Source organism: Pundamilia nyererei, unplaced genomic scaffold (genome assembly GCF_000239375.1).
Source record: "Pundamilia nyererei isolate P.nyererei 1_Seehausen unplaced genomic scaffold, PunNye1.0 scaffold00145, whole genome shotgun sequence".
NCBI lineage: Eukaryota > Metazoa > Chordata > Actinopteri > Cichliformes > Cichlidae > Pundamilia > Pundamilia nyererei.
Window position 1 is genome coordinate 1,075,510 of NW_005187546.1, and position 27,559 is coordinate 1,103,068.

The 27,559-nt window shown below is 40.6% G+C and overlaps 3 protein-coding genes across 4 annotated transcripts in view; 1 reads left to right on the plus strand and 2 right to left on the minus strand.

Annotated features, from left to right (window-relative positions):
• Nucleotides 1-6,289, plus strand: part of LOC102198928 (cAMP-specific 3',5'-cyclic phosphodiesterase 4C-like) — a 22,643-nt gene extending 16,354 nt beyond the window's left edge. Inside the window, exons 15-18 of the mRNA XM_013913700.1 lie at nt 418-540; nt 618-800; nt 3,924-4,697; nt 6,236-6,289. Coding sequence (XP_013769154.1) covers nt 418-540; nt 618-800; nt 3,924-4,697; nt 6,236-6,289 — 1,134 coding nt within the window. The remainder of the gene's footprint in view (nt 1-417; nt 541-617; nt 801-3,923; nt 4,698-6,235) is intronic.
• Nucleotides 6,290-7,197: 908 nt separating this feature from the next.
• LOC102211337 (ADP-ribosylation factor-binding protein GGA3-like) lies at nt 7,198-17,975 on the minus strand. Of its 2 annotated transcripts, XR_001290518.1 has the most exons (17): nt 17,694-17,975; nt 16,096-16,180; nt 15,564-15,639; nt 14,929-15,027; nt 14,314-14,437; nt 14,012-14,112; nt 13,858-13,938; nt 13,628-13,765; nt 11,864-12,071; nt 11,607-11,786; nt 11,454-11,515; nt 11,273-11,379; nt 11,039-11,178; nt 10,749-10,918; nt 9,875-9,985; nt 9,293-9,525; nt 7,198-7,539 (listed from the first exon to the last, which is right to left on the minus strand). XR_001290518.1 is itself a non-coding variant. In XM_013913710.1 (16 exons), exons 1-16 carry the CDS (start codon nt 17,734-17,736, stop codon nt 9,415-9,417), a joined length of 1,836 nt encoding a protein of 611 aa, XP_013769164.1. In that variant the 5' UTR covers nt 17,737-17,975; the 3' UTR covers nt 9,211-9,414. The 2 variants fall into 2 exon arrangements, 1 of the variants encoding a protein (XP_013769164.1); XM_013913710.1 differs by lacking the exon at nt 7,198-7,539 and having other exon boundaries at nt 9,211-9,525.
• Nucleotides 17,976-19,982: 2,007 nt separating this feature from the next.
• Nucleotides 19,983-27,559, minus strand: part of ears2 (glutamyl-tRNA synthetase 2, mitochondrial) — a 10,086-nt gene continuing 2,509 nt past the window's right edge. Inside the window, exons 3-11 of the mRNA XM_005744564.1 lie at nt 27,036-27,191; nt 26,002-26,191; nt 25,455-25,605; nt 24,848-25,169; nt 24,656-24,764; nt 23,627-23,780; nt 23,218-23,348; nt 22,997-23,132; nt 19,983-20,500 (exon numbers count right to left, since the gene is read on the minus strand). Of these exons, the coding sequence (XP_005744621.1) occupies nt 20,402-20,500; nt 22,997-23,132; nt 23,218-23,348; nt 23,627-23,780; nt 24,656-24,764; nt 24,848-25,169; nt 25,455-25,605; nt 26,002-26,191; nt 27,036-27,191 (1,448 nt within the window). The 3' untranslated portion in view covers nt 19,983-20,401. The remainder of the gene's footprint in view (nt 20,501-22,996; nt 23,133-23,217; nt 23,349-23,626; nt 23,781-24,655; nt 24,765-24,847; nt 25,170-25,454; nt 25,606-26,001; nt 26,192-27,035; nt 27,192-27,559) is intronic.

A 27,559-nucleotide genomic window follows, 5' to 3' on the forward strand; every position in this document is an offset into this window, starting at 1 on the left:
TTCCCGGGATCTGCTGGAGCCACTCGCCTAGCTTGGGAGTCACCGCACCTAGTGCTCCGATTACCACGGGGTCCACTGTCAGTTCAAAGAGAACATTCATGTCCATGATGAATGTGTGCAAACGTCTGACCACAACTGTAAGCTCAAATCTTTAAATAATGAGGTCATTATTTAAAGATTTGAGCACACAACATTGTGATAAATAAAGGAAAAGCATAATAGGTTCCCTTTAGAGAAAAAGTGGACTGACTTCATCCCTGATTCTTGCATTATATATTTTCAGAGTAATTTATAATCACACAGGAGTAGAAGGGGGTTGATTCCTAACAGAGCGTAGAGCATATTACAGGTTCAAGGATGCAAAATAAAAGCTTCGGGCAGAAAGTAGTTTGCATTTCTTTCTGTCGTTTTCTGCAGGTGTTGGCCACAGACATGTCCAAACACATGACACTGCTGGCTGATTTAAAGACAATGGTGGAGACCAAGAAGGTGACAAGTTCTGGCGTGCTACTTCTGGACCACTATACAGAACGAATACAGGTAACTTGATCAGTAACGTTTGACCCCACAGAGAGAGAATGACATACATAACATTTAATATTCTTGTATGATCGTAGGTACTGAGGAACATGGTGCACTGTGCAGACCTGAGCAACCCCACCAAGCACTTACCTTTATACAGACAGTGGACAGAGAGGATCATGGAGGAGTTCTTTCGGCAGGGCGACAAAGAACGCGAGAGAGGGATGGAGATCAGCGCCATGTGTGACAAACACACTGCGTCTGTGGAGAAAAGTCAGGTAATGCTCTCTCTGACTCACAGCGTCATTAATATAGTGAAGATGTTAAATGTGCACACAGAAAGGATAATGAGCCACAAACAAGCAACTTTAAAGTGTCTATGATAGCAAGGGTGGATAAAACAACAGAAACACAGAGCAGTGTGAAATAACAACCCTGAAATAGACTCTGTTAAATCTTCAGTTTATGCTGAGACTCTGAGAAAGTGTTAATGAGCATTTTTCTGTCTGTGGCAGGTCATTCACAAACACCGCAAATGTGGGAGTTGGTAGTGTGTGGGGAAAGTATCCGATCTGATAATGATAAAATGAACACAAAACGACAAGCAGTGGTAAATATATGCACAAATGCAATTCAGTTTTATTTATATAGTGCCAATTCAGAACAACTGTTGCATCAAGGAGCTTTATATTGTAAGATAAAGAGCCAGTGTTAGAAAGAAACACCAAACAATTAGACAACCCCTCTATGAGCAAGTACTTGGAGACACTGGGAAGGAAAAACTCCCTTTTAACGGGAAGAAACCTCCAACAGAACCAGGCTCAGGGAGCAGCAGCCTCTGATATGACCAATTGTGGGTGAGGGGAGGAAGTGTGCTATGGAAGAGAGCAATTTGGTAGCAACCAAAGAATTGCACACAATACAAATTTTTCCCTAGCAACCAGCGGTTGCCAGATGGTTACCACTGATTTGGGCTTGATTCACTTGATCCTACAAGATTCGATTAGATTCAGTTCAGTTCAATTTTATTTATACAGCGCCAAATCACAACAACAGTCGCCTCAAGCCGCTTTAAATTATAAGGTAGACCCTACAATAATAGATACAGAGAAAAAAAACAATCATATGGCCCACTATGAGCAAGCACTTTGGCGACAGTGGGAAGAAAAAACTCCCTTTTTTCCTTCCCACAAGATCACACGTCCAAAATCGCAGATTGGTTGCTGTTATTTGACAATAAAGCTTCAGGTGTCAGTATACTGGGTTTTGAAGTCTCAGTTTCAAACCAGTAAAAAAAAATCAAAATATGTGACAAATGTACAAACCATTTGCACAAGACTAGATCAAGAGAAAGTGTGTGTGTGTGTGTGTGTGTGTGTGGGGCTGTGATTTACACACAGTTGGGGATTGGGCTATTTAAACATGTTTGTTTGGATGGTGGCTATTAGGACAGAAGCCCAGCTAAGATCGTTCCAATTCATATACTGTGGGGGAACAGATTATTTTTTTAAAACCACATTTTAGTCGGTGCGTCTGCTTTCTCTCAGAGCAACAGGAAGGAAAGAAAAAACTCAGAGACACAAAAGTCAGTAAGGTTCATCCTCTGGAGACATGAAATTTTAAAGCAGTCCAACTGCTGGCTGCTGAGTGACGTGGAGAGACCAACAAACCTCGGGCCACGACGCAACTAGAATTAAAACTAAAAATTGCGTTTTATATTGCGTTGTGACAGAATGACAAACTGTTGATTGTGCAGCACTTTTATTTGTCCCCCAAAATTTGTCAGCACAATTAATACTGGAATAACTTATGCTAAACTCTCAGTCAGTAAATCTGTTTTGGATACGTGTGTGAGAAATGTATTCCTGTGTCAATGTCCAGCTGGGAGCAGCTACAGAGATATGCCTCTTCTGATTTTCACGATGAGAAACAGTAACATCATTCTGCGTCAAGTTTGTGGTCACAGATTCTGCACTTTGTAAAATGGTTTTGTGTTTGTTAATGTACAGCCAGTTGGATTTAGCTCTAGCAAAGGGAAAATACTACTTAAGGGACATATGTTTGCTTTCTTTGCCAGGAGTTATTTGAAAGAATTATGTATTACATGGACAATCATCAGTATCAATCATGAATCCATGAAAACATGGAAATATGCAATAATGCATCAGTGTGTCATTTCATGCACTTTATTATTTACTATAATGTAGATCAGAAAACCCCGACCCTAAAACCATATTTTAAGCTGTCGCATCATTTGGTGTTTCATGAAGTTCTTTCTTTCTCAAAGCTGAGAATCTGATGTGAACTACTTTGTTAAGTTGCTTTGGTCTCAATATTGTTCAATACATCAGGAGCAAGAATTGTGAATCTGTGAGAAATGTGAATGGAGGTTTTTCTCTGAAAATGTGGGGAAAAGTGCCCCTTAAAATGACTAATGTGACCCTGACCTTGAGCACAGTTTGGGTGAAGACCCATCTGCTGATGATTGAGTGCAACTTCACTAAAATCTTACCAATACTCTCAAGGAGGAGCAATTCTTGTGACTTGTAAACAGACAGACGACAGATGCCTCGGCACTGCATGAGCTCATCACTCCTTCATTAAAATGAGCTGAATTAAAGGCACCATAGTTGAGTAATATGGAGTCTTTGGACCAGCACTCTTTTTCAGCCATGGAGGTTTCTGCTTAATAAAAGTTTACCACTGCAGATTTTACAAATAGATGTACAGACCAAAACCATTTTCTTGGCTATAAACCTTGTGCTGTGAAGTTAGTGATGTTACCATGGGAATTAAATGGATTTCAATCAGCCTCAAGTGGCCGTTAAGGGGACTGCAGTTTTTGGCATTCAAGTGTTGTCCTGGGTTTGCTCTGACTTGTCTCAGATATTTGTCAGATATGGCAGCGGAGACTCACACCGGTGTCAGAGCAGTCTGACTTTTTCTTTGTATAACTATCAACCTAAGCGCAACACAGCAGCAAGAAAGTTGGCACCACCTTGTGGCCTAATAAAGCAGCTGCAGTTACAATTTAACAGCAATTGACAGTTTACAGAGTTGAAATAAAAGCACAAGTATCACTTGGGTTTTTGTACAAGTCAAACATACAGGAGACGTGCTTAGAAGCATGTCTTACAATATACCTTGAGATGACTGCGGTTGTAAGTTTGTGCAAGCTGAGGCATTGAATAGATAATGTGTGATTTAGTCATTAATGGTTATGGCACATGGAGTTTGTGATGTAAGGACAGAATCAGGTCAACTCAGTTTTTATGCTCAGCTAAGTCAACCATAAGTGAATCAACATATTCTCCAAAGTGTTGACATGTTCCTTTAGCACCACACATTAAAGTGGCTTCGTCTAGTATTTGAAGTATTTTCATCTTCTTTTTCTTTCCCAGGTGGGCTTCATCGACTACATCGTCCACCCGCTGTGGGAAACGTGGGCCGACCTGGTTCATCCAGATGCTCAGGAGCTGCTGGACACGCTGGAAGAGAACAGGGAGTGGTACCTGAACACCATGCCCCAGTCTCCCTCGCCTCCTCCAGATAGACATCTCCAGCATGACCGCTTCCAGTTTGAGATCACTATTGAGGACCTGGAGCAAAACAACCACAACCACATACACATGAGAAACAGCAGCGGGAGGAGTGGCCGGAAAGCCATCTCTGATAACAACGACGAGGACTTCATGCAGGACGGCCAGGTGGAGGCAAACGGAGAGGAGCAGAATCATGCAGAAGATGACAAAGATGAGCAGGAAAATCACAACAGTGAACAGAATGGAGTCCAGGAGGAAGAGGAGGAGGAGGAAGAGGAGGAGCAGGAAGAGAAAGAGGCAGAGGAGGTGCAGGAAGAAGGGCAATTTGAAGAAGAAGGAGCACAGACAGAGGAAGAAGAAGCCAATGATGTAGCACAAGAGGAGGAAACAAAAGGGGAGGAGGAAGCTGAAGAAGAAGAAGAAGAAGAAGAAGGCGAGGAAGGGGGAGAGGAGAAGGGAGACTGCGAGGAAGGTGGAGAAACTGCATATGTAGAAGAGGAAATAGATGGAGAAGAAGTAGAAGATGAGAGAGAAGAGGACATTGAAAATGAGGAAGCAGAAGTGGAAAAAGAGGAGGCTTTGGAACAGGAGGAGGGGGATGTTGAAGAGGATGAGGGGAAAGAGGAGGAAGAAGTGGAGGATGAGGAGGAAATAAAGGAAAATGTGGAAGAGGCAGCAGCAGAGCAGGGAGAGGAGGAGGCACCAGAGGAGGCAGAGGAAGAAGTACAAGAGGAAGAGGAGAGCTAGCCAGGTGTAAAAAGGTGAATTCACAGGGTCAGTGAGGAAAGACTGAGATGAAGAGGGCCAGAAAGAGGCCACAACGGCAGCGAGTGGGTGTAGAGGATGATAAATAGCTGATGACGCCCTTCCTTCCAAATAACGCGCTCTGACCACTTAGTCCTGTGAGCATCGTAGCTGAGGAGCAGTTTGTTGTCTGCTCCGGACATCCTTAAAACACTCAGAGAAACACTGAAAGACCAACCGTACACCGAAAACAAAACCTCTCTGGATCTTCCCAAACGCAACTTGAGGAGCCGGTAGTGACAGACTGGAGTCTTCTTCACCTGGTGTCTGTAAATCCATCACTGCCATGGAGGATGAACTGGGGGGATGATAATGATGATAATAATAACAATAATAATAATAAAAGGGAAGGGATTTGTTCTGTCGACCTTTTTGTAGCTCCTGGAAATCTAACAAAGCCTGAAATATGCACATGCAAACAAGTGCGTGCCTGTTCTGTTCTTATAGACTACCCTCCGTTGTCTCTCGGTCACTGTCTCAGTCCCGTTGATGAGGAAGATAACATCTCACACACACAGTGAGCATCAAATGCTAAAAGAATGTCAGCTTCCTCCGTTTGTCAGAAAACAGAAAAAAATAATGCAAAAAAAAAAAAAGTCTGGAAAGTGTAGTCTGTCATCTCACATTTACTAGAAAAAAACGTTCCACTTGTGAACAGGAATGCCGAGTACACCTCCAGGGATGTGGTCCAGGAACAGTTTAACCTCGTCACATACTAACCTTAATGCAACAATGCTGGATTTCTGACACTGTCTCTGAGTAATATGTGGACCGTTATAGCTCAGAAGCCTGATCTGTTGTACATGTCGATGTTGGTTAATGTTTTAAAAATAATAGTAATAATAATAATAATAATAATTAAAGAACACCCAGTATTCATCCTATCATGACAGGTTCACCTGAATCGTGCCAAACCGTCCCACAACCAGCACTGAGCAATTCAGCCTCCGAATGAGGGGGCTACTCGTCACGAAGCAATGAAACTGTGGGACCCGGCCACCAGGTGTGATGGTCTTCCACAAATCCCATTGTTTTATTTTGTTTGATTTTTTTGATTGTTTGGTTTTGTAAAAAAAAGAAAATGTATTTGGCACTTTATCTAACACCCCTGTTACATATCTGTACATAGTAAACATGTATTTTAATCTGCTGATGTCATATAATAAATACAATCAATGCAGCTGATGGGCTGGAGTCTCTAATTGCACAAGAGCTGAAACAAGAAGCCATTAAAGGAAAAAGGATAAAATTATTTTTTTTTAAATATATATATAAATTACCAATATTATTGCCTGACAGACATGTATTGGTATTGGCGTGTGTCTTGCCAAATGTTTTTTAACGCTCTTCCTAATGCGACTCCGCAGGGAATTGTGTCTCCTCCTGGGATCAAACTGGACACCTTTTGCTTGTCAGGCTAAATGACTACACTATGAAGCCATTTTTACAGATGAAAGATGTTTGGAAACAGTGTTCTCAGTTTATCCAGCAGTGGATCTCCCACTCTGTTACTTGTACAGATCTCACTCTCTCTGCAGCACAGAGTAGCATGAAGACGGACCAGACCTGGGCTCAGCAACCTTTACTAAGAAACATAACTGCCAAACTTTGAAGCCTCACAATGAAGATGACAGGCTCTAATAATTATAAGTTAGCGTATCCAAATGAACAGGTGTAAATAATTAACATCTTTTATCACATAACTACTCTGCAGTACGTTATTTATCATTACCTGGTTTTTTAAATTTGCCTTTTCATTATAGTTATTCTCCTTTTAGTGCATTTTTTATTATTAGAGAACTAAAATAAAAAGTTTTTTATACACATATATATATATATACACATATATACACACATATATATACATACGTATACATACATACGTATATACATACACGCACACGTATACACTCGTACGTACACGTACACACACACGTACACACACACACACACACACACACATACATACATATACATATATATTTACTGTTTTACTTCAGTAACAACTGTAAAGTGGAGAGACAAAAATTAGCATTTTTAGGCCTACTGTGAAACAGAGTAACTACAAAGTGGTCTGCAGAGCTTTGATTTATTTCTGTTTGTAGAAATTTATCAAGTCAAAATGTAGCAGTCCAAGAGCTTTAAAAGTTATATAAAAAGATGGGTTTTCAGTTCTTTGACTTAAACCCAGCTGCATGTGGAATCCATAGCAACGGAGGGTGAAGACTAAACATTTATGTGTATTCAGCCGAGCTAATCATCGCTGTAGAGGTCGGCAAATACAAGAGAATGAAGTAACACGTGTTAGACGAAGGAGATGAAGCACATGTGAAAACGTTTTTTCTTTTTTTAATTCAGTGTAAAGGCTACATACTTTCACAGCTGGAGGATGTAGAGACAAACTTTTAAAAAACACTGCAAAATATCCATTGTTCATTTTGTGTTTATATTATTGTCTTTTGACGATACCACATTGAGCCCCTGCATATGTAAAAGAGCCGCAGATCTGAAATCCCTGGACCCAGAACACAACTGTAACAGAATCCATATTTATTAAAGAACTCAATACTGACACATGACAGACATGCATTTCCTGTTTCACAGTCACACAGGAGGAAGCAGGTAAAACTGAGCCTGAATGTCTTCTTTGGGGTTCATAAAGTGGTTGAAGCTGAGGAAACAACACACAGTCTGTAATTAAAGAAAACTAAATAAAATAAAATGAAACACAAGCAAACTGGAAACAACTTCACACAGAGAAACAAAATGAAGCATGCTACTAAGAGTCAAACCCTACAAAAAGCTACAGCAAAGAGTAGTAACTGATTTACTTTAAAGTGTATTTAACACATTCATCAGTTATTTTGTCCTGCTTTCAGCCACAGAGTGGGGGGAAGTGTTTACAGATGTAAACAATTTTTTTATCAGCTTTGCTACATGTCTTTGTTTTTTCTTGAATCTTTTAGTTGATACACAAACAAGCAGATCCGAAATGCAGTAACACAATTATATAATTATACTCACACACTTTAAGTGTAAGGAAAGGAAATCTTATTTGGAAGATAAATACATATTAAAAACATCTCAAGGTGCTTCGGGAGTTCTGATGTCAGAAAAGCAGAAGAGTTTTTCAAATGCAGACTTGAAACCAGCAACACGTCAGCTTACGCTGGATTGCACCTCAGTGGCTTAACAACAGCACGAGGCAGCGAAATAAGATGACAGCAGAGCATCTGACACGTGAATCGGGTCCAGTCGGGGATGTGCTGAACCCACCTGAACACCCTTACATCAAATGCTTAGATTTGAAATACAATATTCTGATGCACACAAAAGTGTAAAAGAACTGTAAAATCCTCTGAATGAATAATAGATTGTTTTATTTTTGCCACAGATTTTGTTGTACTTGAGTTTCTTAATGGCACAGCTAAAGCAACAATAACTACTAAAGCCTTGGACTGTTTGGGTTTTACAATAAACAGAGCAACAGCTCCTGCCTTTGCTGCTCATTATTTGTGTGTGTGCGTGCATCCCACTAGCCTGTTGACTGAACTGAGTATTTTAGAATTCAGTGACTGATTGAAAGTGGTTGCAGCAATTAAGTGCTAACCAGAGCATAAACACGGGTGCACAGGTCACCGCGTGGGAGACAAACTGTGTCCAAAGCAGTCACTCCAAAGTGAGCACAACACATCCATGTCATATCTCTTTGCAATAAGGGGCTCAAGTCAGCTGGTTGCCAACTGGTTGTATTCTTGTTATGTACCTAAATAAAAGCAAGGTAGCAGAGTTAATGTCATTCTGTAGTTAAATCGCAGCCCTGCAGCCATGCGTCAGTATTTGTGGAGGAACTTTCTGTTTCCTATTTGTGAGACTCTGACGTTCAGCACTTTCTGTGAATTTCTGACCGCAACATATTTGTGATTTCTCATAGCGAATCTCTGCATTATAACAAATGATCACAAACAGATTGTATGTACCCCCTCGAGTTGCAGACTGACGCCTCTTATTGCAGTTTTATCGCGTTTTGATCCATCAAGCTTGGAATACAGATCACAACAACTCACTGACGAGTAGTTAGACTAGATCTTCAAAAGGCAACAAGATCTCAAGGTCACAATACTTTTAGTTGCACTGCTGTGTCCAGCCACCGTTTACCATAGTGTGACTCCAGTGTCAGTGCTTGGTGTTTCTTTGGAATACCAACCAGGTATAAAGGAACTGGAAGTAACGGATTCCATGTGCAATGTAAGACTTTCAACTCTTTTTTAAAATAATGTAAGACATTTTTCTTTGCCTGAATCACAGTTGCTACTTTTTTTAAATCACAGCAAATTGTTAAAAACAAAAAACCTACGCACACAAAGTAATAGGATTTTCAAAAATACAAACTTGCTTGGTGTTACTTCATGAAGTGTCCAAACCTGAAAGCATCTCCATCTTCTGGTTGAGTTTTTCTTCCTCCCTGGCTTCACTATCACTCTCTCTTCTTTCAATTGTTAATTTCACACCCAGCACAGAGTATAAATCCGAGTTTGTGAAGTTTTCAGTGGCCGGTCAAAGACATCCAGTCAGGAAAGTTGTCAATCTCTCCCGTTTCGCTCAGATGTTGGTCTCCGTGCATCAGTGTGAGCTTGTAGCGCAGGCGGACTTTACGCTGAGGGAAAAATAAGGAACATCTTAGGAAATTGGCTGAATTTCTCCAAAGAAAGAAATAAAGAACAAATATTTTAAATATTATCAGCATTATCTTTTGTGTTGTGTTGTAATATAAAACAGAGTATGGTGTTTATCTACAGCTTTACTCTCTTAACCATTCCTGCCATGTACAGGAAATGTGTAAAGCATCTTACTGAGGATCCGACAATTTATAGCAAGAGCAAAACAACCCTGCTCTGTGGAAATATACAACAAAAACAAGTATAAACAAACAAACTCACATGTAGAGACGCTGAAAACTTTAATCAAGGTAGACAGGCAGTAACAGTTACATGCATATAACTCACCCTCTGAGGATTAGCTAACAGGAGGACCTGGGAGACAGCAGGTGGAGGCAGGACAGGGTTGTATGGAGGTAGGCGTGTCCCTGAGGCAGGCTGAAGTTTCACTAACATCGTCTGTGTGACAGTGATTAAAGTAAGAAAGAGCTGTGTGCCCAACTCAGATAGGAAGCAGGCAGACACTTGAAGTGGTTTCAAACAGAAAAACACTGACAGGGACTGCCCCACAAATTTGAACTGTCAACCCGACTCCAGCAGGGGGCGCCAGATACATTTTGTTGTGATTTGATAGTCTGAGCCATTACAATTAACTGCACAGAGCTTGATGTAACAGCTGTCACAGGCCAATGACCTAGCTTCCTCTCCATCTAAACATATACAAAGCTGTAATATTTTTAGACCCACAATGAAGCTACAGTTTGATATTCCCTTTTATACAGACAAAGCCTTCGTGTCATCAAATAGACACACACAGAGGTGTTACCAATCCCACCTGTGTGTGAGGTGAAGGCCAAGTGCATAACATAATTCATTCCATCAGTAACACCCGTGTCTACCTACTTCTTAAGAAAAAACATCTGCAAGTGAGAAAAATGTGTACTGGCATTTATACAGCACTTTCCTAGACTTATTGACCAGTCACTATTTAAAATTCAGAAATTCTAGCACTAATTTCAACATTTTATTTCATTTTTTAAGCAAAACTGTGAAAAAAGTACATCATTTGAACCAGCCTGCTTTCTTTGTTGTATCTTTTTTGTTTCAAGATTAAAGAGGTTTGAAGTCGACACGTCCTAAAGATATTTTCAAACGTTTTCCTGATTCAAAAGTGCATCCGTCCACATTTTAAAAACATCACCCTGCAGTTTGAGTTTGTTACCTTTGGAACAGCAGCTTGAAACAGGAAGTCTCTCACATCGAGCGCAGATGTGTTCACTGCAGACATGACGACCACGGCGACACCTGGATGACCTGGCGGAGGGTCTCTAGCGAAATGAAGAGATACGTGGAAACCGGCCCGGTTGTATAACGTGATCGGCTCCAGCTGACCTAACAATTAAAAAAATGAAAATAACAATTAAACAAAGTATCTGCTGATACTGAGAAACGACTTCCTCACAGCTGCAAAACTCGCGGCAAACACTGGATGATTCGCTTCAGACGACTTACTGGATTTGATGCTTTCCATTGGAACAAAGATGTTGTTCAGGAGGTGTGGGGGGCATGAGTCCTCTAGTTTCACTGGAGAACCTGAGCCTTCATTTGATGGTTTGTCCGACCATTTGAACTGCTGACTTTGAGGGTGAGACCTAACGGGAGAAAAGGCAGATTTTTAAAAACAAAAGGTTGTTTACAACTCTGACCAAGTGCATGCAAAAGCTAGAAATTTCTTTGCTATCTTACCAAATGTCTGTCCCGTTAGTTGTCGCACTGCTGCCCCCACATCCACGGGCTCTCAGTAAAAGCCCCCCTCCTCCGTTCTGCTCAGCATTAAAAATGTCTCCATTTAACTAAAAGTAAAAGAACATGTTAAATCGCATATTCCAAATAAAATGCATGTTTAAATCTTCCATTCAAGCCTCACCTGCATCAGTTCCTCAGAATAGGACTTGGAATTCTCCTGAGTCCTTTGCTTTGAGACCAGATCTAATCACACAACAGGACGTCATTACATTATGAAGCGTATTTGTCAGTGTTACAGACAATAACGGCGAAATAAGAACAAAAGCAGGCCCACCTAATTCGTTTAAGTCCTGGTCGTCTTCTGAGCTGAAAGCTTTTTCCAGATAAGAGGTGAAGACTGGTGACGAAGATTCGAATACAGGCAGGGAATCGGCTTTCCTGTGAGTCTGCGGAGAGTCCAGCGCTGACAGATCGATGAGGTGGTAGCTCTTAACCTCTCTGTGACTCGTAGGAGCTGGACCAACGAGAGAAAAGAGGTTCGCAAACAAGATTTTTCCACGAGGACTAAAAGGTGAACAAAATGAAGCCTACCCGTATTACTTGTCACTTCTTCACTTTTACTTCGTGCTCTTTCTCCGTTACACTCTGCTCCCACCACCCGGACTTTGTAAGCGTTCACTACGAGAGTCAAGTCATCGTTAGCTGCCAGGATCTGCGCCAGAGCAGCGTCGTCTTCCATCGTGTCGCTGGCTAGTCGAAAGAGGCTGGGCCTCAGCCGGTCGCAGCGCTCATACAGCGTCTGCAAAGGTTTAAAAAAAAAAAATTTTTTTTAATGTTTTCTTTTTTTTTTTCTTTTTTTAAATGGATCATTTAAAAAAAGAAAGCTTGGTTTTGACCTTTGTACAAAAGGTCCTATTTTTTGAGGTGTATTTCTCGTTCAAGTTAATCAACTGTCAGACACTGTGCCTCAAGTTTCCACCAGCAGAACATAGTTTCCCAGCATTGTGATAGTGGGAAATTGGCTCTACCAGCTCAACATCACAGCTTGAGTGAAGTTTTTAAAACCGATCAGTTGTATCCAAGGAGATAAACTAAGGGTGGAAAAAAGCGACTTCATCACAGACACAGATTTTACTAAATAAAGATCACAAGACTTCAATCAGCAAACATCCTGTCCACAAGGACAGGAGCTACTAACAAATGTAACTGCTGAGGGTCATTAAAGCATGAGTTCAGCTTCCAGTGCTTCAGGTTACTCAAAACACTAATGACCAAAACAGGGATAGAAAGATCTGTAATGATAAATGAAGCTCAAAGACATATCGATGTATCCCAGCTCCATCGAGCTGATTAAAAAAGGTTAAATGTGTAAAATTGCAGAAACAGTGTATCCGTGTGTCCAAAGGGTATGCAGTGTATCCTGTGCATGCATTCATCAGAAAACATAAAGCATTAACACTCGTGACAATACGGTTAAAAGGTTGAAACTTTTCAACCCATTTCACATTTCCTAACCCGTCCATTGAGTCTGGATTCCAGTCTTGGCTGGGCCGATTCTGGCACTCAGGCCTCATGTTTGACACCCCCGCCTTAGGGTAAGGCAGTGTGTTGCAGGGCTAACACAGAGAGGCAGACAATCTTTCGCACTCACGTTCATACCTACGGGCAGTTTAAAATCACCAATTAACAAAACATGATTAACTAATTTTCAACATATTTTCAGAAATTACCAATTATAAGTTAGATTTTTGATTTTAAATAAATATTCAAGACTAAATTTATAAGTTTTTTTTTTTCATTTTACAAATTATTTAGATTATTTTATAACATTGAGCAAAGGTAAAATAACACAATATCTAACGCATCAAAATAATTTATTTTATGTAGAAGAGTGTTATGGAATCATTACAAATAAATGTAGGATAAAGTCTGGTATTACTTATGCTAAAGAAAAAAACGCTCAGTGTGAAAGATCGAATTGATTGCCTCCGTTTTAACACTGGGTAGTGTTTGCTAATAATATTGTTTATGGAAGCATGTGTAACGTAAAACGCCTCAGTCCCAGCACAGAGCCCTGTGGAACTCCATGAATGACTTTGGCATGTGAGGAAGACTCAATGTTTATATGAACAAAATGGAATCTATCGGATAGATACGATTCAAACCACCACAGTGCATTTCATTTAATACCAAAAGTGAATTCTAGTCCTTGCAATCAAATGTTGTGCTCAAACACACCCAACGCTGCACAAAAAAAGAAGAAGAAAGAAAACAGTTCTGCAGTTGCAAAGCAAATAAAGACACAACAGTCACAGGACTTCCCAAGCGGAGTGTGTATTTCATGTAGTAACATACCTTCATGTCGTCGCTGGGCTGTAATGAAGTTCCAGTGATAGCGTGCTGTTCCAGCAGCTCTCTGAGCTGCTTAGTGTTGCTCTCCACATCCTGCAGAGTAGACTCACGCTTTGACACTTTCTCAGCCTTCTCTTGCTCCTTAATGTAGCACATACACAGGGAAAAAAAGGTCAATATTAAATTGATATAAAAGCACGATCATCATCTTTGATCACCGCAGCACTCCTCACCTCTTTGATGGTGCTTTTAATGAGCCTGTTGGCAGTTTCCAGGTCTTCAGGACGGCCACTTTTCAATAATCTGGCCAACAGCTATAAGCACAGAAAAAAATGTAAGCAGGATGAAACCAGTCGCACACCTCAGTAGACAAACACACATGCTCACCTTCGCTTTCTCCTCCTGGTCAAAAACAGACTCTGTGGTTCTCTGTGGTGGAGGAGCCATTATAACCGTGTCCGGCAGTTTGGGATCTTTCTCCACAATACCTAGGATCAGAAAAAGAAACCCACTCAAAAAAAAAATCAAAACACGTCCTCTCATCGAGACTTGAACACAACAGAACAACTAAGAAATGATTAAACTGTTACGTATCACGTGCTCAGTGTTAAATGAAGGGATTCTCAGGTAGAGCTTCTGAGCACAGATCTATCTGCATTGTATCTGCATGTATCTGCATTGTTCCTCACCTTGTTTCTTGAGCATGCTGTAAGCTTCCTGAATCTTAGGTTCATCTTTAAGCCAGAGCGTCCAGCCGTAGAGGACCTCCGTCACCCTGTCTTTGACTTTCTGTGGAGTCCACGAGCCAAAATACTGCTCGGAAAGATGGATCACATGTCAGTGTTACTGCAGAAAAAGCTGCTCATTAGAAATTTCCAGAATATCCTGGTCCCACAGTCTAGAACGTGGACCTTTGGATGTTGGACTAATTTTAAATCTATACGCTGTCAGATTCTTAGATTAGATTGGAGCAGATTTACTAACGTGCTGCACAGTTGGGAACACGGAGACTTTTGTGACTCTATCCCTGCAGTAACTGTCTAAACATATTAATTGAAGTACATTTTTCATTCTTATAATATGAATCTCTATAATTCAACATTGATGCCTTTTTTTTTTATTGAACTTTCGACTGAGCCTTGTGATATATGGAGGCTATTTTTTTTCTACGTTCACAAAAGTTCACTGCAGTTCATTTGAACTCTTAAATAATTTACTTCGTGGAAGTCTGACTACCAAGTTTTCAGACTGTTCTCACAGCTTTAAAAACTACCACTGACATTTTTGTGCCTGATAAGCAGTACCTTTGGTGTTAAGACTTTGATGAGCTCATTGAGAAAGCGAAACTTGGCAGCCTCGCTGTGGAACCGCTTGCCGCAGTTGTTCATACAAGCCTCGAGAATCTGGAAAACACCAAAAAAACAACAAGAAAAAAAACTCAATCCTAACCACTAGAAACTGAAGAACGTTTACACAGCACAGCACAGTGAGAAGAGATTTTCATCTTTGATATTTGTGGTTAACCACATTTAAAATGTCACATGTCCTGAGGCACATGGTCCTCGAGAAGCTTCTCCAAGTCGCATCTCATAGCAAAACACTGGCTACAAGCTGTGCGTGCCCTCACAGCAGCTTCAAACTTGGATTAAATGCCTCATGTCGCTTCGTCCACGTGATAAATATTAGTCACGGATATTATTCACCCCACCCCCACACACAGAGTTACAACAAACACATTTGTTTTTCTGTGATGGCCTCTGTCGACAAAAATACTGTGACAAATGCCGAGTATGACCGTTGAGAAGGAGAAATAAATCAATACAGAATTATAGTACTTGTCCGTGTTAAAAAATCAGATTCAAATTCAGACGTCTGCAGTTAAAAGCACCACAAAACAAGAGAGATAAATACATGCCGTGACATTAGTCTGGTTACTCACTGTGAGAGCCTGCAGAGCCACTTTCTCCTGTGGGGACTGGATTTTATGTGCGAGAAGACGAACGGCTACCTGCGGCCTGAATTGCAGAAAAATCTCAAATCATCTGAGTGAACTGCGAGCAAACATGTCGTGCAAACAGCTGAAGACGTAGTGTTTGCACAGCTTCCACACAGCGCTCTGCCCGCCTCAGCAGAAATCCACTGAAATGCTTCAAATAAAACAGGACTCTGCCTTTACGTGAAAGTACCTTTACACTTTATGCTGCATCATATCGGGAAGAGTGAAGGGGAAAAGGTGTCACAGACTTCCCTCTTGATCTTGCGCGATGGTGTAACTGACAAACTGTGATGGCAACATGGATGTGAAGCAACTATTTCCCAAATGTCTGAGTTGTGTTGAAGTCATTTTTAGAACCAAGTGGCTTTGCTTACAAAACTTTAGTTTATACTAACTACAATAAAGAGGGAAAGTATACAAGTTTTACAGGTGCTTAATTTATAGGTAAGACTGAAGAAAGCAACACTCTGCTCACCCGTTAGTCTCCTGGTTGACAAGCTCGTAGAAACCCTGAATACAGTCCCATCTGTCCTCCTGATTATTTGGGTCCGTGGCCTGATCTGGACAAAAAAATCAGACCACAGAAAGAGTGAAACACAGAAGAAGAAGAAAAAAAAAAGATTTTCTGTGGAAGTGAAAATTAAAGATCTGCACAAAAAGGGGAAACAAAGCCTATGTTGCACCAAGTGTGCTTCTAATGTGTGGAGGCTAGCTAGCACACATATTTGTGCACTATCCCCACCATATAAGATGAAACTGTGTTTTATTTTCCTTTAAGTACTCTATTTAATAATTTTCTAGATCCAATTTTTTTTTGATGAAATACATAACCAGGGGTAGGGGAGGGTTTGTTTTTTTTTATTTACAGAAAAGCCTGAAACCACATTCAAAAAAATCACTTCTTTATATTTTGCTGTCATGGAAGTAGACTTCGTATTATTTTTAAAGTGGTGTTGAGCAATAGTTCTCCAGGCCTTCTGAAGGTCTTTCAAAGTTTGGACATTGGCTACTTCTTTACTGATTTTCAGTCCAGTTCCTATACCTGACCTTTGCGTATGTGGGAAGCCACTTAACACTAACCTATGAATCATTCATGCACAAAAGGCACCATTCTTACAAATTCCATTCATAGATTCAGCTAAAGCCAATCACTTAGGACCACTTTTAAAAAGTTACAAGCAAGAAGGGCTACTTGGAAGCAAAATATAAAGAAATGAGGGTTAGCTCAAGGTTTTTGCACAGTACAGTGAATACAAGAAATATACAGAGGAGCTTATCCAATAAGGCGACGAGGCTTTAACGCACATTTTAATTGAGATTCTGGATGTCTACAAGCCTGAAAGTCGACTGGTTTTAAAATGTTCTGTGTTTTTATTGAAACACCTGTAGTGACTCTGATATATGTCCTCCACACAATGATACTAAGACTAAACCTAACATTGAGCCAATTAAAAACTAAACTAAACAAAAAGTCAAAAAGAAATAAAGATAAAACCCATCATAAAAATAAAAACTATACATGACCATGCTATGAACTGACTGCTTCAGCACTACCTCTCTCCTGTCTGGGTGTCTTCTTGTGTTATTTATTTTAAGTAATGCTCTGAATACAGTATGAGATGCATTATGGGCTGAATTATTGCAGTAAAACCTATAAAAACCTGCTCTGTACTTCATCACAGGTCTAAAGTCAATACCAGCTACTTATTTGGTCACACGCCTGCTTTTATTACATAAAAAACCTGTGACAGCGCGCGCACTTCTGCAGGTGACACGCGAACACCGCTTCTCTCTCTCGCTCTCTTTGACGCACACGCACGAGCGAACAACTTCCTGTTCCAGCTGAGAGTTTCTAGAGAATACCAAAACGCAGTTTAAGTTAAATAAATAAAACAGGGCGTTGTTTCGCGCATAAAAAGTGTGTGCAGTGATGGAGTCAAACTGAAGTCACGAGCCGACCGTTGACGGGACGTTAGCACGGACCGTCTCGCCAATGAGAAGTACGCTAGCTCTGCAGACTCGCAGCTGAACGCCAACAACAACACAAACTTTTTCTGTTCCTTGTTCACTTACTGAGCCATGACTCGAAAGTTTCCTGGCTGTCACCGCTCGCCATCGCCGTCCGTCTCCTGCCGGTCCAGAGCCGCTTAGCTGCTGACTGTTTCTCTCTGGCGGAGAAGCGGAGGTGTCAAACTGCCGTCTGTGTACGCTGACATGTGACACTCACGCCCCTGACACACCAACCACGTTACACCCCCTCACTGCCTGCATCAGCACGCGCTCACACACATATCTGCTTATCTTCAACTCTGTCGTGTTTGTCAGTGCAGCGGCGGAAAGAAGGGACTCAAAAACACACTTCATGCACACTTCTTCACATTTCACACGGAAAGCTTTTACTTCGTTAGATCACCCAAACTTCTTTCCACTTACAGAAGAATTCATTAGGAATCGATATTTTTATATTGTTTATATTGTTTGGAGTACTTTTAGTACTTTCATAGCGCATTTCTTATGATGCTTAATTCATAATGTATTAAGTTCAAACGTCCTTCACCTCTTCTTGTAAAAATATTTATTCTAAATATAATCTGACTCAAAATTAAAAACAAAAACAAAAAAACAAAAACGTGCTTTGATAATTCAACTAAGAGTCCATTATCTGCGATGCAGTTCTCAGAATTGTCTCCAACAGTCTGCCCAGTTGGGATAAACCATTGTGGATGCATTTCACCGGCTTTGATGCAAATGTAAGTGTCACCAAGAGCACTGGAGAAGCAACAAAAACATAACCACCAAAAAGGAAATGGTTTTGGAGGTGATGGCCACAGATCATCACTCTCTCAGCTCAGCTGACAGTAACTGCAAGCACAGGTACTACTAAAGGACTCAAGGCCCTCATGATAGCCTCATGGAGTCTGCTGTTCATGTTCTTAAAATAATTGTATCTCACTATTTAACCCTCCCTGTACCAAAAAAGTCAAAGACTAATTGATCATTAGCAAATGTGAGGACCTCTGTAAAAGTATTCAGGGGTGTATCTACACTGAGAAAGATCATTCACAAAAGGAACGTTTAAGAGAGTCTTTTGTTTCAGACTCTATAAACATGCTAAATGAGGCCCAATGTTAAAGTTCATGACAGTACAGACTGTTCAGATCTAAATTTGCATCTGGCAAAACCCACGAAAGACTTCTGGAACAATGTCCTTTGAACAGATTAGAGCAGAGTGGAGATGTGCGGCTATAATGCACAGTATTATGCTTTGAGAAAACCAAACACGTTAGACCGTCAAGCACAGTGGTGGAGGTGTGATGATTTGGGCTTGTTTTGCAGTCACTGAGTCGACCATAAACTCCTCTGCATACCAAAGTATTCTAGAGCCAAATATGCTGCACAACAGCTAAAGCTTGACCCAAACAGGGTCAAGCAACAGGACAATGATCACAAACACAGCAACAACTCTACATCTGAAAAAGAAAAGACTCAAACTGTCGCAATGGCCCAGAGTCCAAACCTCAGCCGTATTGAAATGTTGTGGTGGGAACAATGCATAACATAAAAAATGCCCCAAAAACCTCAATGCACTGAAGCAATGTGATTAAAAAAACAACAACAAAAAAACAAAAGTAAATCCTTCACAACAAATGAAAAATTAATAGTCATAAAATGAACAATGACTTCAAATTATTGCTGCTAAATGCAGTTCTACAAGAACTACCCAATGATGGTATGTGCTCAGTTTTTCACATGCTGCTTCTGCATTTTCCCTTTGTTTAATAATAACAGTGTAATTTTTACATTTTTTGTCATGTCAGGTAATATTCACCTATATTTTTATTTTAAAACCTGGTTACAACCAGATTGTTTTTATAAAGCTCAGTAGTGAAAGAGGGTGCATGATAACAAAAGGTCACTCTGCAACAAGATTTCACTTCAAATGTTTAAGCTGGCGGTACTTCACACATCAGTCAACCCTGTGATGTCACAGGATTATAGAAGCAGAAGCATTATTTCACTGCCTGTTATTCTATATAACAGCATTATAAATGTCAGTTATCACACTGGTGTGGTGGAGTAAATAAATACTCAATAATATAAAAATGAAGGGAAGTAGAAGTACTTCAGAATGTGATTTCAAAATGTTTACCCTAGAATTTCTGTAAGCCATCTTTCATAACCAAAAACATTTTGAAAAGTAGTTAAATTAAATGGTTTAATTACACAAGTCTTACATCATTTATAAAACAGAAAAGCATATAATAAAAGAATATATTATGTCACATTCAAAACAAAAAGCTGTTAACTGACAGGAGAACAACTGAGCAGAAACTCTGTATTAAATTTAAATATATTTATCTATCGGTCTTTGGGGTATTTATTTATTGACGTTTTCATCTTCATCTTTTACATCTGCCCTTGAAGTTGTAACACTTGTGACTGTACATCTGTGGACCAGTTCATTAAAATTTCTTCAGTAAAGTACCTTGATATTTGCATGGAAATATCAAGGTACTTCCCATCCATGTGTGAGCACAGCAACAGGTGTAAGGTCTCACATTACTGCATAACACAGTCTGAGTGCATAAAATTTTCTGCACCTTTTTCTAATATTTCGAGTATTAATCGGCATTCAGTTTATTTTAAAGGTGGCAGAATCAGCATATGTGAGATCAACTGTCAACATTCAGGCCAACCAGTCCAGCAGCAGCTGTTTTCTTCAGGCTTCCATCAGTTAGCGCAGTGACTGTAGGGTGACGTAGTGGCGGGTAGTTTGGTCGTTAATCTGTTTCGTTTGAAAGCAGCAGAAGTTTCTGGAATCGATGGATGATCTCTGCAGAGCCCAGAGACACCATCATCTCAGCAACACTGGGACCTTGCTGCAGGTCAGAGGGGAAGAGAGGATCAGGGGTCAGAAAAGTTGACACAATCAACCCAGCCAGCATCCTGTGTGAAACACAATCAAGAAACAGCTTCCTCTTTCTTCATGCCTGCCCTCACCAAGTAAGCAGGGCCAACGTGGCGACTAAGTAGACGACTGTTTGTCATTACCGCCACCTTTCAAAAACGGTATTGTGGAGTTCAGTTGAGTCATTTCACATAAGGAAATGAACATATGGCACGTGCTATGAGTATTTTTCTGATTTCAGCAGCTAGACATGATTGAATCTGCTGATCTGCAGTTTGACAAACACAATTTTAGAAATGAGACTACAGAAACGAAAGTGATCTTTAAAAAATGACCGATGGACATTTTAAGTTCCTCGTAATATGCTACTTATCTGTCACTACTCTAAAGCACACAGTGTTCTTAAGGACGAGCAAACGTGACCTCTAAAGTACCGGTAAAGATCAAAACGACAAACACTGATCTTTGCTTGATTAATTTAACCACAGACCTCACAACCTCATTAACATGCAGGTGTGTGTGTGTGTGTGTGTGTGTGTGTGTGTGTGTGTGTGTGTGTCTACTTCTGACAAATATGGGCATCTATATGCAACCTTTCAGATAGGAAGAATCAGGCCGGCAGCTACAATAAGACACGTGCAGAATAAAAGCTCTTATAAGAACATATAATTGTTATATTTATTATGAAATTATTACGCTTTTTTAAAATATGTTCGTTATTTTTTTAACTGCTATAACAAATCTTGTATCTACAACTCTTCATTAAAGACTGCAGTCTGTATCTGACGCTGAAAAAAAAAACAGTATTACATCATTGCAGGAACTTCTTTTAACAAAGTCTTGTGATCAGTATGGGAACTGGATGACTTTGCAAGAAAAGGTCAAAACATCAATTAAATGTAGTTGGGGTCAGAGTTGAACTGTCACCACTGAATTAGTGACCACCTCTGCTTGTGGACTTCTATTTTAACTACTACAAATACTTATTGACTTTTTAGAACCCATTGGGAGACAAGCTTGAGAAAAGACGAGCACTATAGTAATTCAGAACTAGCTTTACTTCACAGATTTTGCACATTTCCGTGTGTTCTTTTTCAGACAAGCTGCAGCGCACATTACTCCCACACCTGACTCATTTTTAAACTTGTGGTTTCCAGTTCTGACAGAGTTAAACTCAAATGGCAACAAGTGATATTTGATAAAACTTCTGCAGGTCATTTAGAAGGTGATACGACTTTATCACCGCTTAAAAAAAGTAACATTTTCAAAACACATAATGACTATAGACTGGGTAACGTTTTAGGAATGAAAGATGGCACATTGTTTGTTGGAAATGATCACCTTACAGATCATTGAATTCAAATACACACAAGAAATAAAAGTGTAAAAAATAATGCAGCAGGCTACTCCATTCTGCTTAAATTGCATTGTAGCAACTCAGAATGACACTCAGTCGTTTGTTTGGCCCCCACGTGCTTGTATGCGTGGCTGACAATGTTGGCGGACGCTCCTAAAGACTGAAGTTGATATCCTTATGGCGATCTCCTCCCAGATCTGGACCTTGTTCATTTGAGCTCCTGGACAGTCTGGTAGCTTAGACTGGAGCCAAACATAATGTCCCAGAGGTGCTCTGACCAGCGTAGGGTCTGAGTGGGTCCAAGGATTTCATCCCAATACTTAACAGAAGGGGTGCTGTTGCTTAGCCTATAGAGGTGTGTGTGTCCCTCTATGGATATGCCTCGCCAGACCATTACTGGCCCACCACCAAACCAGTCATGCTGAACGATGTTACAGCATTATTTTCTCCACGGCATCCCCAGACCCTTTCATGTCTGTCCAATGCTCAGGTTGAACCTGCTCTCATCTATTAAAAGCACAAGGTGCCAGTGGTGAACCTGCCAGTTCTAGTACTCTATGGTAAATGCCAAACATGCTTTACAGTGCTCAGCAGTGAGAACAGGGCTCACTAAAAGATGTTGGGCCCTCAGCCACCCTCAAGAAGTCAGTTTGTGATTATTTGGTTCGAGACAATCACACCAGTGGCCTGCTGGAGGTCATTTTATAGCTCAGATATTAGAAGATATGATATTAGAAGTGACACTGACCCTAGCCAAATGCAAAACTAGTCAAAAAGAAGTCAGAAAAGATGAGGAGGGAAAAATGTCAGTGTCCTCCACCTGTAAAACCATTCCCGTTTTGAAGCTTGTCTCATTGTTGCCTCTCTAGTGCACCTGTTGTTAGCTTCATTAACACCAAAGCAGCTGAAACTGATTAACAGCCCCCCACTGCTGCTTAAGAAGAAGAACTGACTTGATCTTGTACTCTGATTAAAAAGTGTTCCTTTATATTTTAAGCAGTGTATATATTTGTTTTTGCTTTGCAACCACATATGCAGATAGTGTATAAGATGAAAAACAGAGTTCGCACTATCTGTAATGAAAACACTCTACAGGACGAGGCTGGGTACCTGCTGACCGCTGAGAACCAGACGTAACAGCTTCATCACCTCCCTGTACTTGGTGGCTTTAGCCTGCTTAGCCACAGCTTTCAAGTCTTTACCGAGTCGATCCACCGAAAGCTCCTCGCTTCGCTCTTCTATCAGCCTAAAAGCACAAATTCAATTGTTTAAAATCACATTGAGAGACTGAAACTGTAAGATGAAAGATGAATGAAACAGGCTGTACACACTTCAGCACTAATGAAGCAATGTGCTGGGCCTCTCCAGTGAGTGATGCCACCTCCTGGCTGGAAAAGGAAGGACGCACCCACAAGTAAGAGTAAGTGGGGCTTACAAGCTCCTTCAGGAAGGATATGTGACCCTGTTAAAGAGAGAAGAGGATTGTTTCCATAATAGTGCACACTGTTTGGACATCACACTAGAAGCCACACCAGTGTAGGACAGTATTTAACTACAGATCAACAACTGACAACAGCTGGTTTCATATCCTCAACATACCAGAAATCAAATGATAGGAATGCACACAAACGCACTACAGTCACTATAAGGTCTATATAATTTAAATCTTCACTAAAAAGGCCAAGAACCTTTTAATTAGCAGAGGAAAACAGAGTTAAACCAGAGTAAAGTCATGGTTACCTTACGGAGACGCAGAACCCGCCTGATGTAATCCTCGCGCAGCACATCCTTATCCTGGATCTGTTCTGCGAAGGCCTGATAGATTTCCTCCCGCAGATCTTGTATCAGCAAATCACACTGCTGCTCATCTTCAATTCGCTGCTGCAGGTGAAGTCTGTCATAATCACAGAGAGTTTCATTTACCTCGTAAAACGAATATGTATTTATATATTCCTTTTCATCTCTTCTTTTTAATAAGACCTCATGTTCCACATAAAAACAGACACTTTGGATTACTCTTAACAACAAGGTGACATTTTGGGGAATGATTACTTAAACTTAATGTTTTGCTGTTCTTGAGTTAAGCAAAGATCCATTGAGCCTCACTGTGATGCGCTCGATTCAGACATTTCAAACTCTAGACACTTAAACTAAAGCAATCAGCAGGAATGAATTCCAGTAGAAAGAAATCTACACTGCGTTAAAATTGCAGTTGGAAACATTTATCATCACCAGAGGAAGTCTGAAATAGGCTGTTCTGTATCTTGAATTGCTCATTAAAGGCAAATGTTTTTTGTTGGGACATTTGTTGGCAATACCATGAAAAGAAAAAAAAAGCACTGGGTTTTAGACGACTCCTTTCAGTCTGTGTCTCATGGTCTCACACTGGCCAAACTAACAGTACTGAAGCCTCAAAGCCGGTCTTCATGAACACGCTCATGTTCACTGCAGTAAAAATATAAAAACAGCTGTATAAGAACCAGTCCAGGATGCGGCATCTTTAATTATCAAAGATCAAGATGAAAAATCTGCACTGATGCACTCTCAGTGTACCGAGTACAGAGTTCTGTGGCTCATTCAGACATTATCATGTGAAAGTTAGAGTGACTCACGTCTGCATGATAGAACACGATCACTTCAACAGACTGAAGAATGAACAGACATAATGCACCTTTCCTCTTTTGCTTTAAAAATGAAATAAGGCCTAAATAAACAGAACCTAGGCAATAAAACCAGGACGTATAAACTTAAAGTGAAGTTCTGACTCACCTGTTGAACTCTGGCAGCTTCTCGAGGTCTAACAAAGCAGAGTGAGTCGTGATCTTTGAAGGGTTAAACTCAGAAATCAGTTCATCTATCCTCCTCCCCATTCGATTAGCTATATGGAAACACAAGACGTTGGACTTTGATATAATGTTCACTGTTTATAGTCACAGTTTTGCAGAGTCTCCCATCACTCACTGTTGAATCCAGATCCACAGTTGGTTGTTGTATCCAACAGAGCCTCTGGCAGGACTCCGTCTCTCTTGAATGTTTCGATGAATATGTCCCCCTGCCTCTTTGACAGTTTACTGCCGTCTTTGTTCATCAGCAGCGGCAGATGTCCGAACGTGGGCGGCTGCCATCCAAGAGCCCGGTACATGAGGAGATGTTTGGAGGTGGAGATCAGCCACTCTGAACCCCGCAGGACATGGCTGACCTTCATGTAATGATCATCTACAATATTGGCGAGGTGATAGGTGGGGAAACCGTCTGCTTTTATCACCACGGGATCCCCCTCCACCTAAAAGTGACAGAGGATGTGTTTAAAAACGAGAGGAGCCAGAAGAAATCTGGCAGATAGACTGAAAACTAAAGGCAGGTTTTTGCATTCAAGTACCACTGTTAACAGCTCATTATATGGACTACGCTTGTTTTAAAAGCACAGTTACAATCTGAACCTCAAGAAATTTTAAATTTATTTCAATCAAGCAAGAATATTTATAGTCAAACATTAAAAAACAACAAAAACATTAGCTTTATTAGACATGGTTACACGTTTAGCATGAAGCCCAGTGAAAAGCCCAACCTGTGCAACCTCATGCCGATTCCATCCAAAGATCAGATCCTGAAAAGGCTCAACGCCCTCTTCCAGACGAAACCTGATCACATATGAGGCTCCCTGAGCCAGCTTCTCCTGGACCTGGTCGGCCCGCAGGTGACGACACCTGTTGTCATACCTGGAGAGATGCAAACGCTGTCAGAACCTTGACAAACAAAAGCACTCAGAGAGCGCAACTCTCTATTATATTAAGATATAGTCATGCAGTGTTTGATTGTGTGAAACTTTATGGTGTCATTGTGTCGTCGTAGCGCGTCTTATTGAAAAAATTAAAGGTTTGCTGTCAGTTTTCTCCAGACCCTTTCATATCATATATTTCTTGAATTTTTTCAGGGCCAACTTTGACCTTGGCACTAACGATGAAGGTCAAGGTGCAATCCTTAGCCAACATGTTACTCATGTCCCCCATGGCCTAGTATATTGCTGTGAAGTGTATCGTCTGAAGTTGAAGATGATACATTAAAAAAAAAAGTGGGTAATATAAAGTTTTTTACTGATTTGGGTTCTGAATTACCTTGGAGTCTGCCCCGACCTTAATGCCTCTTTTTTGAGCAGCTCCAGTCTCTGAGAGCTGCAGAAACAATAGTAAGCGTGATCACTGTCAACAAGCTGCCGGGCTGTCTGATTGTAGAGGTCGAGTCTCTGAGACTGCAGGTATGGACCTGTCAGGCCACCTCGACGTGGACTTTCATCTGGAGGTATACCTGTGTGAAAAATTCAGCTTAGATGGTGGCAACAACTTAGCCAAACGCTTTTAAAGTCAATCCCCGGTATTTGTGGGGGTTAGGGACCACACCTGCCCTCAAAACCTTGAGACCCCCTCTAAAAACGCTTAGAACTGCCTATTTTAATTTTCCCGGGATCTTTGTGTTTGTAATTTCTGTATCATGCAATAAATCAGCAAATAATTTGGAATAAAATCCATGAACTGCGAATAGACGGGGATCGACTCTATTAGGATTTAATGCAGTGATTGCATTGATCCATTTACCCAGTGTTATTCAGCAGATCAACCCTGAGGAAAGACACAATTTTCAACACAGTTTTAAACAGAACGCAGTTAGCAGTTCTGTAAGAACTGTTTAATGCGCTTCAGTTTTTCAACAATGTTCAAAATTCAGCAAGTAGTTTCTGTGTAAGCATCAGATCAACTGATCCCTCCTTCTGTGTTAGCCATTACCTCATATTAATAAAACACTCAAGAAAGCACAGTGTGCAAAAAGCAGATCTAAAGACAACTTTTAACAAACTTTGAAAAACAAAGAAATGGAGAACCACGGCCCATATTTGTGTCAGACTTTGTTTTTTTCAAGAGACATCTTAGAGATATCTCGTATTATATAAATGTTCGATATATGTACAGACTGAAAAATAAAAGGAAATGTTTACTTATTTCTTATGTTGTTATGTTAGGTTCATTTTCTGTGTACTGATGTAAGTAGATTCTTCACTTGGGAGCCACATTAGATGAAAAAAATGAAGTGGTCATGATTGTGTACAAAGAGCTACGTATTATAGAGTCAATCCTTCTGGACTAGTGTCTCTTACCAGCCCACTCTAACATGTCCTCTATGGACTCCGCTGCTCCTGGTACCAGTCTGCTCTGATCCGTGTCCTCCAGCCGCAGGATGAATACACCTCCATACTTCTTTGCAAATATGTAATTGTAGAGAGCAGTTCGAAGTCCGCCGAGGTGTAGGAAGCCTGCAGAACAAAGCATTAAATGGTTACAGCATCCGATTGCAGTTTTGAAGGTTGTGTGTGAGAGAGAGAGCCAGCACACACACAGCACCAGAACACTAAAAATGAACCGGAAAATGCATCATTAATGTTACATGTGGAACTACTCTCTTTCACAAGAAAAACCCTAATCGTTATCAATCTTGTGACTTACATCAGATAAAACTTGCAGCTGCACTCACACTTTGTGCTGAACAAAACTATCTGACATAAGCTGAAGCAAAAAACACGCAAAGGCTTACGCTGCACCATATCCACGCTTCTTTGCACGAATGCCAGCAAACACCATGTAACATTTATTATTGCCTATTATTGCTTTGTCTAGGTTTGCA

What these genes read in the sequence shown, in the direction of transcription:
- LOC102211337 (XM_013913710.1), bottom strand. Translation starts at nt 17,736, where the DNA reads ATGGCGAGCGGTGACAGCCAGGAAACTTTCGAGTCATGGCTCA. An exon ending in TTAAAAGCACCATCAAAGAG is followed by an intron (nt 13,766 to 13,857) that starts GTGAGGAGTGCT and finishes TGCTACATTAAG; the next exon opens with GAGCAAGAGAAGGCTGAGAA. An exon ending in CCAGGACTTAAACGAATTAG is followed by an intron (nt 11,516 to 11,606) that starts GTGGGCCTGCTT and finishes TTGTGTGATTAG; the next exon opens with ATCTGGTCTCAAAGCAAAGG.